General features: G+C 37.4%; 2 protein-coding genes across 2 annotated transcripts in view; one reads left to right on the plus strand and one right to left on the minus strand.

Annotated features, from left to right (window-relative positions):
• Positions 1-2107, minus strand: part of uhrf1bp1 (UHRF1 binding protein 1) — a 28424-nt gene extending 26317 nt beyond the window's left edge. Inside the window, exon 1 of the mRNA XM_041798879.1 lies at positions 1716-2107. The gene's annotated coding sequence lies outside the window, so the exon portion shown is untranslated. The remainder of the gene's footprint in view (positions 1-1715) is intronic.
• LOC121517250 (protein ILRUN-like) lies at positions 1369-10854 on the plus strand. Its single transcript, XM_041798880.1, has 5 exons — positions 1369-1619; positions 5400-5554; positions 5645-5842; positions 7963-8261; positions 9470-10854. Exons 1-5 carry the CDS (start codon positions 1462-1464, stop codon positions 9503-9505), a joined length of 846 nt encoding a protein of 281 aa, XP_041654814.1. The 5' UTR covers positions 1369-1461; the 3' UTR covers positions 9506-10854.
• Positions 10855-12154: the final 1300 nt, after the last annotated feature.

Consider the following 12154-nt stretch of genomic DNA (forward strand, 5'->3'; position numbering starts at 1 on the left):
CTTGAGGATATGCATCCTTGGTACATAATGTGTAATTTGTGTTATAGAATTCTCATTTTAAAGCGAATTTATTCAGGAATGAAGGTACCGGTACCAAGGTTTTATTTATTTTCAAAGTGCATTTGACTTCATGGAAATTGAGAAAACGGACAGCTTTTATCGCGTAAGGTTCGGCAACCATAAAACGAGAAAACTGTTACATTTTTATTTTTTTCTTGTTGTTTTACCATGAGATAATAAATACATATAAAACAGGACGGTCATGTGACCAAAAGGTATACGTAATGCTTTCAAAATAAAAGCCCGGATACAGCGCCGTTAAAGAAGTACTTACCCTTCCTGAATCATTTCTTTTGGCGTTCTCACGCTTAATTGTATATCATCAACGCATGTTATTATTAGACAAAGATAACCTGAGTAAATACGAAATGCAGTTTTATTTCATTTAGTGAGGGGGAAAAAGCCACCCAAAACTACCTGGTCCTATATGTGGAAAAGTACCCATTATCCCATTAAGTGTTTTTAATAAAAAAGACCTGGCCTGCACATCACACCAACTCCCTCATATAAAAACTTCAAACATAAGTGGCAATGTCACGGTTTTTTTGTATTACTATCCATCTTTTCAGGCCTCCCAGTCTTCACAAAAGCAGTAGGTGCACTTCCATGAGTTATATTTTTAATGTCAAATTGAATCATTCTCTACATTTTGGTAAAACCATTGCTATGATGGATACATAGGTAATGAGGAACCCCGTAGCCAAAATAGAAACAGGATCCAGGTTGCCATCGCCTCAGGACATGCATCTGTACAGATTATTTACCGTTTCTGTGATACCAGTACAATTTCTTGGGCCCTCAGCTCGTTTATTTCTCTATGTCAGGGTATCAACTCTTGTTTTTATGTGATAATGACGCAATTTTGATTGTTTTTTGACAAGAATCAAATGGAAGCAAACAAAGTTAACGCAAGAGTTGTAAAAATGTATGGCTGTATGTCTGCTTTGGCCTTTAGTATTATAGTAATTAAACTGTTCTTAGGGAACCAGGTGCCTAAAAGTAACTCAACTGCTAACATAATCTGGTTTTGTCAGTAAAAACAGCACTTTCAATATGACTAGTCTTTATGTTTATTTTCCAGAACAGAAATGCAACTAAAACATTTTTCATTCAATGGATCAATAACAAAATATATTACTAGTGTGTTTGACTGTATTTATAGTGTATTACATACTGCTATGTTGTAATAAAGAATAAAGAACTGTACACATAATACAGGTGAACTTCAAGAAGAGCGCAGTATTTTCGTTTCTCGAACAGGCCCGAGTCTCATAGGCTGAGGCACAGAATACAATCATGTGACATGCGCACTCGGCCCGGTTGGTGAGTTTGTTATGACAAGTCGAGGCCTCGGACTAAATTAGGAGCGTAGCCCCCTGTGTTTGTCCAGGCGATTCCGCGATGGAAGGCATGGACCTGGACCTGGACCAGGAGCTCATGCAGAAATTCAGCTGCATGGGAACAACAGACAAAGACATCTTGATTTCGGAATTTCAGCGGCTGCTTGGGTTTCAGCTAAACCCCGCTGGATGCGCCTTCTTTCTGGATATGACCAACTGGTGAGCTCGGTGACTCGTTTGGCCTCCTGTGTTCTTAATGCTGAATAGTAGAAAGCGATACTGTACGCCAGCCTTTTTTCACCTTTCAGTACTCACTTTACATCAGGTTAGGAGGCAAGGAAATTTAATCACAGGCAGTGTTCTCCTTCATTGTGTCCAGAGTGAGAGCCTTTACGTTAGCGTGGGTACAATGACAGCTAACGACGCTGTAGTAACGTAACTAGCGTTAGCTGAGTCACTGTCGACGACTTTTGATTGCCTGTCAGGGACGCAAAGACGGAAACTTCACGGGCTTTCGTCTTTTAATATGCTCATGAATATAATGAAACAGCATTTGAATTGCAATATTGTTTCAATATCAATACACGAGTGTGAATAAATGTGCTGTAAACTATATACTGTGATGGTTTATCGAGGTTGTTTGTGAACGTTACCGCTTACAGTAAGCTAGGTACTACAGGTACGCAGTTACAGAGCTGAAATGACGAATTAAAGTTTATAACCACAGTCTTAAAGTGTGTTTAGTGCTTGGCCTTTAAAACGATCGTATCTGAATCATTAGTGGCAGACAAGAACATGAAACATTAACGTTATGTCTGTCTCTCCTTGATCACAACCCTAGTACGGAGAGCAAATGTTATTACGTAACCCTCCGACATACCGTCTGCAGAGTAGCTCAAAGCTCACATAGTGATTGCTTAAACCTGGTGAATTTTTACCTCACTGTATCCGGACAAAATGTAGTTTTCAAATATTGAGAGGATATTTAAACAGTTTTTGTGGCTCTAAAAGCATTCCGTGTAACTCAGTGGTAGATACATTGAAACCTTAAGTAAAGTAACTTGATCAAAACGAAAGCTAATTTCCTTTAATATGTCTTTCCTGCGCATGTGCAGTTTTTAAGCCAGTGCAGGTCTATGGGAGATTAAAGAGACGTGTGTGTCTGTAGGCAGTGCAGGCTGTAGTAAAATCACGTGACGGTGTAATAGCTGCACTGCAACTGGCTTTCTAAAAATAAAACTGCTGGTTTATGGATGAACAGCATGTCACAGGAAGTACCCAGTCACTGCCTCTCTCTTTGGGACTAAAGACGTATCAGATGTTTGCAACACAAACAACTGCAAATTCCGCAAAATGATACCCCTGTTAGGAAGCTTATCGGAAAATATCAATGTTTAGTAGGGTCCTTCTTGATAAGGTAAAAGTCTCCCTGAGGTTTCCATAGTTGAGCATAATCTAATTTGTAATACTAGAATTTAAAACTGATAAAAATAACAATAAAAATCAAACTATGTGGAAACATATTTGATACCCCAGCAACAACAACAGAAGTCCAGGGCATTCAATATTTGGTCATTTCTTGATTTTAATAATCAGAAGTTTCAGATGAGTTCTATAAACTGTCTATTGCACATTGGCAGCATTTCAATGACAAACATTGACAGTGTCTGCGCAATTTAGACACTGTGCAGACATTTTCTTGCATTTTTAAAGGCTTGTTTCCTCTCTTACTCTCCTGCCACATGAAATGAATGTATTTTTCCAAGTTATTTTGTACTTTCTGATACTACTGAACATTTAAATTGACAGAGACTATCATTTTTAAAAGATCAAGTTAGAAAAAACTTCACAGCCCTTGGTTTAGAAGTTTGTCATTATTTCATAAAAAAGGACCGTCATTAACTTTAGACAGTCAGTAGCATGGGTGTGATATAGTCCAGTAGACCAGTTCATCATAGATGCTATACAGTGTTGAAAAAGGATTCATCCTCTTGGATGTTATAGCCTTTAATTGATTGTATAAATCAAAGAGGATGTACATCCAGTAAGGCAGTAATTCCCTACCTTTTTTGCACCATGGACTGGTTTCATGAAAGGCAACATTTTCATGGATCTGCCATTAATGTGTGGGGGATAAATACACCAAAATAGAAACAACATAAAAACAAAGTGTAGAAAATTAAATGTCACCATAATGTTAAAACAGCTAAATCACCTGTCACAATAAAAGTCGTACTTCAAGTAGGACTCCTGGCATTATCTTTTCTTTCTTTTATTTATCTCTACTTCTGTCTCTTTGCAATGAAGCTCCCCAACAGCATTTGCTTTATTCTTACTTTTGCTAGCTTGTGGGCTTAATTTTTGGTTATCATGTGACCGAGACAAGCTTTGTCACATGTCAAGAGGTCAAATGGCACAGACGGATGACATGACAGAAGACAATCTGTTCATTTTTCAAAATTAAACATCTTTCAGACTGAAAGTCAATAATATGGAAATAAAATAGGTTATGTATTCTTTCTGTGCAGCCCAGTACCAAATGACCCACAGACCGGCATTGGTCCATAGCCCGGTGTTTGGGGGAACACTGCAGTAAGGGATTTATGAATAACAAGATAGAGGTCTATTATGTCTCTGTTCTAGAGAAAACCAACCAACTTTGTTATGAACAGAATGGTGAGTGTTAAAAGGATCTCCTGTTACTAATCTAAAGGCAGTGATGACCTGAGTCAAGGGATTTGAGAGTGGATAAATGTAGACAGTCAAGAAAAACCTCTCTAGCCCAGGACACGAGCATGGATTCAGTTTTGATCCCATTCAGACTGAGCTTAAGGCTTGCATGTCCACTTTTTATTTGTTACCTTTAAAAAACACAGCCTCATCTTGAGCAAAAAAATCCTGGAATGAATCCTGATCTAAAATACTGAATCATTTTTTTTAATAAGCAGGGCTTCATGGGATCGGTACGATATTGGTATTGGCAGATATCTTAAAAAGTAAATTGTTGGTGTTGGCAGATATGAACATTTCTGCAGATATTTACGACTGACATTTTGGATATAAAAATCTGACTATATCAGCTGTAAATACTGGTCGTAGGAACAAATAAGTTAGTGGAGTTTTAGGCTGGACCAACTGACCTACATCAGCTAAAGTCTTCCTGTATTCATCATCATTCCTTACATTTAAAAGCGTGTTTTAAGGATTGACATTTGAAAATTTGTTAATCCTCGAAATTTGAATGGTGTGTTTTAACGACTGAAGTTTAAGGTCTGAACTACATTTAAGTATCACCATTGATATTGGTATCGGCTTGCACTATTTTGCAAGTATCAGTTTATCAGCAAAAATCCAACATCATCCATCCCTACTTTTAAGATATATTTATTGGAACATTTATGTAAATCTCTTTGACAAGAGGATATGTGACAAGCATTTTCCTCTTAGGCTGTCAAAATTTTTGATACTTGGATACTAACATGCATATTTTAAAATGATACAATCCTGATACTTTAATGAAAGCATCAAAGCTTTAAAAACTGCATTTATTTTAAAGGCAGTGAGCTGCGAAGAATTGAAAACAAAGTCTTGCACAACTTAATTGCACATAAAAGTGAGCAGCATTTTGTGACTGTTTCAATTTTTTTGCGCAATTTAAACAGTTCTGGGGAGTTTAAGTGAAAATTTTCACAATTAAAAACAAGAAATAACACATTTTGGATTCATGGGCTTTCTTGTTTTCTTACTGAGGTCTTAAAAGGAATCAATCTATATTTGATCAATACCAGTGTCATATCAAATATGAGTATCATGACCACTCTAGATAATATGTAATGTGAGCTAATGCTTAATCCTGATGAAAACTTGCTTGAGTCCTTGCACTCATTAACGGAACAGAGAGAAACCAGGATTACAAACTCCTTTCCAGCTATGGTTCCTATAATTTTCACGTTATCCACTCAATTGAATCAATGCTAATTACCTGCATTCTTCCTATAGGAATTTACAAGCAGCCATCGGAGCCTACTATGACTTTGAGAGTCCCAACATCAGTGCACCATGCATGTCCCTAGTGAAGGATGTGACGATCGGGGAAGGGGAATCAGTACCACCAGACACACCTTTCACAAAGACCTGGAGAATACAGAACACAGGTAAATCTACAGGAATATTAATCTGATCACGCGAAGAGTTTATTCAAGGCTCCATTATTGAAAACACCCAAATGTGTGTGTGTGTTCCAGGTGCAGAGTCATGGCCTCCAGGGGTTTGTCTCAAGTATGTTGGAGGAGATCAGTTCGGTCATGTGAACATGGTGATGGTGCGGTCTCTGGACCCGCAGGAAATGACTGATGTTAGTGTGCAAATGCAGAGCCCAGTGTCTCCTGGTATGTACCAGGGCCAGTGGAGGATGTGTACGGCTACAGGACTTTACTTTGGAGGTAAGGACAGCAAACTTACTTGTCAAGCTTGTTGTTATCTGAATATACCTTTAAGTTTTATGCTGGTGTGATTAGCTTTTTGTGAACAGCAGGTCAGCTATTTAAATGTTTCATTTAAAATAAAGATATTTTGTATCTGTAAAAAAAAATGAAATATTTAATGATCATTCATTGCAGTTCTAACAGAGTGTGATGCCTTGTTTGTACCCTAAGGTTCAGCAGGTTAAGGTCATGTTTGCAAACTCTAATATTTGTATATAAGTCATTTAAAGATGTCATTATTTAAACATCACTGATTAATTAAAAGGTAGCGGCGAACTGTGGTGAACCTGCTTATTTAATATAACCGTTCTCTCTTTAATAAATAGAAAGTTATTTGCTTTGAATAGTGCTGACAGCATGCAAATTAGGGTTCAGTCATACCAAACCTGCACATGATGATTTTCTAAAACCAAACATTTATATAGAAGATTAGATAAAGAACTCCTCCCTGTGCTTTTTAAGCTAACCATGAGGAAGCTGTTATCATTTGCATTATCATAATGATGTGCAAATAAGCAAACAACTTCTATAATAATTCACTGGCATCATCAAAGTAGTGTCTTAGAAGGAAAATAAAATTTGTCCAGAAATGTTGCAAAAGGCTTTGCACCATTTAAACCTTAAATACAACAACTGGAATGAAGTTTGACATCATGTTTACAGATGATTCTTTACAGTAGCTCCACTTTTTCAAGAGAAAATGAACTATTAAGTGATCCTTAGAGTATTCCAGTCAAAGATTTACCTAACATAAATGACTGAAGACAAACTAGCCAGAAATGCAACGTCAGATAGTTTCTGAGTTTCTTCATCATGATATCACAACCTGATCTGCACATCAGCAAAGTATTCAGACACCCTTTACTTTTTATCCATTATGTTATGTTGCAGCCTGATGCTACAGCTGAAAAAAAAATATTTTTATTCTAATTAATCTACACTCAGTACCCAATCATGACAAAGTGAAAATACCAGCTGCAAAATAAGAAAAACTAAAAAAGAAGGGGGTCTGAATACTTTCTGAACACACTGTAGATGACAGCCTTATGTTTTAAAACAGTGTTCAGTCAATTCCCAACAAACTCAGATGGTGCTTTATAAAGGCCCTGAAGGTTTGGAAACTGTTTTTAAAATCAAGCTGCTATGTTGGAGAGCTCCATGTAGAAGAGTCAGCCATCAGCGATGGGTGATGGTATCCTCAATTGTCCCCACTCTTATATATACTCTCATACACTTGCCGTGTCCTCATTCAAAGGCCGCATCGATCGGAGTGCACATCTGAAGACTGATTGCAGAGCAAAGAAGACAGTCTGATTTTAAAGGCTCCTCCAAAAGCAGCCAACAAATGCATACTAATTTACCCAGCTAACCCTAGGGATCCATTCAGGCCTCCATGGCCAAACGTAGTCCAAGATTCACTGCTTTCAGCTCTTTATTGTTTTTTGTAAACCAACATGAATAAATGGAAGCATACATTAAAATAATTTGAAAAGGAGCAAAACAGAGTCTGAGGTATAATTTTTAAATCAGTGGGGTTTGTCTAGTTTTAATAGCTTCAGTGTTTGCTCAAATAATATTATTTCATCCATCTGTCTCATTTAAGTCCAGTCTTAGTGGTCTAGCCCGGCTACAAAGGCTGGGTACACCAACTTAAAACACAGTTTATATACAGAGGTTAACAGCAGCAAGACCGCAATTCTTGAAAGTAATTTCTACATAATTATGTCTGGGTTTCCCTCTGTGAAAACCATTAAAAGGCTGGCTTGGCATTCTATTAGCGTTTAGAAATTAAATCTAAATTCATTCATTTCTTTGATTAATGTCTGTCTGCTAGTTCCACCTGTATAATGGATCCCAACAGGAAGACCCTGAAGACTTCCCAGCTTACATATTAGGGAACAGAAGGAAACTCAATAAAAATTTATACCCATCGTTAATATTTCATGTATGCGATCATTGGATAATTATTCACTTTACATCATCTGTGTCTTTGTGGTTTTTATGGAGAAAAGAAAAGCAGACCTGGAGCTCAGAATATCGTTATTGTGTGTGGTCTTAATGCCTTCTTCTTTTAACAGATGTAATTTGGGTGATCCTGAGCGTAGAGGTCGGAGGCCTTCTTGGCGTCACGCAGCAGCTTTCCTCGTTCAAAGCCGAGTTCAACACCCAACCTCACCGCAACCTGGAGGGAGACTACAACCCCTTCGCCTCGCCAGAGAAGAGCAAGTGCCCCAACAGCAACAACAACAGCCTCCATGATGCCAGCGGTCACAGGGTCACAGAGCTGCAGCAAGATCAGAATGGACTCTCACACAACTCTGTGGATTTAGTAGCAAACAGTCTACAAAACAATTTATCAGTAGTTGCTTATAACCAGGTAAGACATCTCAAAGGCCAAGTTGATTCTCTAAGCAGGTAAATCAAAATCAGGCCTGATTTTTGTACTTTGACACACTTCAAAAAATGCTTGTTTCAAAGAGATACAATCTGTCACTTTCATAGGTGATAATATCAAAATTTACAAAAGTAAAAAAAAAAAGCTGAAGTGAACGCCTATTTCAAAATAAGGTCGATGTAATTGTTTCCAAAATCCAAGGATAATCTGATCTAACAAAATATCTACTTTGAACAAAAATTTGTCCAAAAACAAGCTATTGGCGGTTCGGCAAAGGAAATTGCTGGCAGTATTATTAACTGGTCTGATTCAAGCTGCAACAGCCCAGTTTCCACTCAGCAAAATTCTAAAAAAAAAATCTAAAAATCTTTAAAAACCCTCATAAATACTTAAATGGAACACTATAAAAGTGTCTCTGTAGTTCCCACTACATTTAGTTAAACTACATTTTTGAAAGTGTTATATATTTTACAGTATGACTGAGCCGCAATAACTCTTGGAAATCTGTATCAAGGTGGGTCTCCTCTAAAAAGAACAAAGCAGAGAATTAACCTCATAGCAAGATGATGCATACTGATGAAGAACTATGTGTCCTTTAGGAATACCTAACCCACCTACGGAGCTCCAACTTAGTGGATAACTTAACTCATGGCACAAGTGTGTCTCACATCAAAAACAACAATCAACTGGAAATATAACCTAAAAGAACCGCAGCGGTAATCACTGTACAACAGGCAACATCCAAACACAACAGAACACTGTGGATAACTCCATCACTGAAAATAACTCCAACACTGAAGACAATTTCACTTAGAATGAAGATAAAAATCCCACTTTGGTGGCAAAAATCAACTTCAACCCAGATTTTTTGATGTGTACAGCAGCTGTTTTGGGATGCGAGTGGAATCATTCTCTCGCTATTTGCTACTGTGTAGTCAACAGAGTACTGATTGCAAAATATACCAAGAAAAAACAAGTACCCAAAAAACCCACTCAATTGCAGGGATTTGTGTAAATGGCATGTTACTTTCCATCCTGCTGTCTAATACCCAGAGATAATCAGAGCTACTATCACATGAGTTAAAATGCAAATATTGAAGTTGCAGAAACTCAAACAAGATTCTAACTTTGCTTGCCAAAGTCTTTGTTTTGTCTCATTTGCAGCTAAAGTCTTTGTTTTTTTATTACAGGGTATACAGGAGCCCTATCCCTTTGGGCACTCTTAAATCATGGGACTTGTCACAGTGAAGCAGCACTGAACCTCTGGATCGAGTCACATCTGTAAGAGAATGAAGAGGCTTTATCAGCAGCTGGAAAAGAGACTGGAGATTCAAAAACACTTTATGCAAACTCCAGCTTCACTTTTTTTTCTTATGAACCAGAAGCCAATGCTCCTGACGTGCAGCTCAACCAACATCCCACAACCCACTGTATGCACGTGTGAATGCTAAGTTAAAACTGAGTGCTATGGGTCCTTGTGAGTGACTTTTTTTAGTTGTTGGAGTGCAAATGAAACAGTGACAGGAGTGTGTATTTGTGGAATTGTGTGTATATGTGTGTGCAACCAGAATGAGAGACTTTGGAGGAAAAGCCATTTAAATTTGCCAACTGATTCTCCAGTTTCTGCTCTGACTCTTTGTGCATCATAACATTGGATATCATCAATTACTTTATATCCTAATTTTAATTCCCCCTTTTGAATAAGGGGAAAAGCAAAAAAAAAAATCCCACCAGAAAAGTGTATATGACAAACATTTAAAGGATGTCAACTTAACGAAATAAGTTTTGTGTATTAAGGGTAAACTATGCTCTCATTGTATATGCATATTTAGATGCAGTGTCATTGTAGTCCACTGGAGGGAGTCTACCACTACTCCTACAAACTAAAACATCAACAGAGATAGACAAAAAACACAACTAGAATTTATAGTCCCTTTTAGTAAAAAATACTCATTGTAAACTTCAGCATGGAAGCTATGAAGGACAGCCAATGAAGCTGTGTCATTGCTGGCACTCAGTATAAACACATTATGAAGTTATAGAAGAATATAAGAAGACTATTATAAAAGGTCATAAGGAAGTATTAGAGTCATTTTTAGAATCTAAGTGAAGCTTATTTTTACATGCTTGCATCAAGTTAAACTCAGAAATTAACAGATTTAATGCACAATATGGCAGAAAACATTTTATTCCAGCCATAATGATGGCAGACAAGTTAAACTTTACATTTATAAACAATTTTATATATAAATTCAATTCTAAAGCTGTTTTGGACTTGCTTCTATCATATTGAGTTGAATGTAATTGTTGAATGTAGAAGAGGAAAATGTATTTGGAAACTCATTAATTTACCCAAAGATTGAACATTGTATATTTACATTGAACATTTTTATGGGTGTAATTATTCTGAATTTTCTTGTCTGTTGTTCAAATTACATGTAAGGTGTTCCACATTTATGTCCTATAAATGTTTTCATTCATCATCAATAAGCTTCTTACAAAAACTGACTTGTGTTTTAAGTCTGTAAGATGCAAACTTTAACAGCAGCAGTTGAATAAAATTGAAAGAATCACATCCCTGCATATGAACTTGCACTAACTGGCTGATCTATGCACTGAGTATGACGAGGCCTGTGTGTACTTCACTCTTAACAAGTACAGTTAAGTCCTGAAGGCTTTATCACATCTGTAGTGATTTTATCTGCGTTAGACCACCTCGTTAGGTAAACACCCATTTTCATTCATGGGCTAACTGTTAGCCCCAGGGACAAGAAGATAATACCAGCCAGTACATTATACCACATGAAGTGTTTCATCTCTGGGCTACTTTCTGTCTCGCTCAACCTTTTTCTGTGCAAACTATTGATGATAAATGTTTCTCCATGCCCTCAGTCTCGATTCATCACGTGCAAAGTGTGTTTTGTTCTCAGTGTGATCTCTCTCTCTGAAGTTTCCACTGGCCAGATTGCAGAATGAATCAGTTGGCATTAGACTCATACAACAGCACACTGATGAGAGTGAGGAAGTGCAAACAGATGAAAGCTTTTTTCCCCTGTGTGTTTGATGAATGTTTGTATGATTAAATTATCACTGAAAACTCAAAATGTGTCATTTTTCTTTGCAACAGTTCTTTTCTTTCATATCTTCATATCATGCAATATAGTTACATTCAATCCAGTGCTTTTTTTTTGCATATTTGTCACATTTGAATGTTTCAGAAAGATAGGCTGAGTAAATATAAAATGCAGTTTTAAAATGATTTTATTTACTAATGGAAAAAGCCATCCAAACCTACCTACCTTGCCCCCTTTGTTAAATGCCACATCCACCCCTGTTTACTACCAGACCTGTTGAGTCAAGAAATAACTTAACAGCTTAATAGAACCTGTTACGGTGAAGTAGGCTTTAAGATATTAAAAGTCAAAAATCTAAAAAATTCAAGAACAGATAGGAAACAAAGTCACTGTTAGTCTTGAAAGGGTTACAAAGCCATTTCTTTGGGACTCCAGCCAGCCACGCTGAGAACATTAGCCCACAAATGGAGAAAATCTGGAACAGTGGATGAAGTGGTGTGAAGCATTTGTTCCCAACCTGGGGTCTGGGACCCCCCGGGGGCAGGGGGCAAGGATCTTAAGGGGGGTGCGAGGCTTTGTCTGTTCTAAGGCTGCCAAAATTAGATTTAGAAAAGGGTATTTTGATTAGAAATGCATGCACAGGCCTTTTTAAGGGTTTCATCGGTGAAACAATTAAAAACAAAGTTGATTTTTGACGGTACGTGTCACTGTTTCTTCTCTCTTGGGTCCTGGGGGGTGCTCCGCTTTTCTTAGGTATGTGTAGGGAGGGGCGCCAAGGACAAATAGTTGGGAAACACTGGT

Source organism: Cheilinus undulatus, linkage group 11, assembly GCF_018320785.1.
Source record: "Cheilinus undulatus linkage group 11, ASM1832078v1, whole genome shotgun sequence".
Taxonomy (NCBI): domain Eukaryota; kingdom Metazoa; phylum Chordata; class Actinopteri; order Labriformes; family Labridae; genus Cheilinus; species Cheilinus undulatus.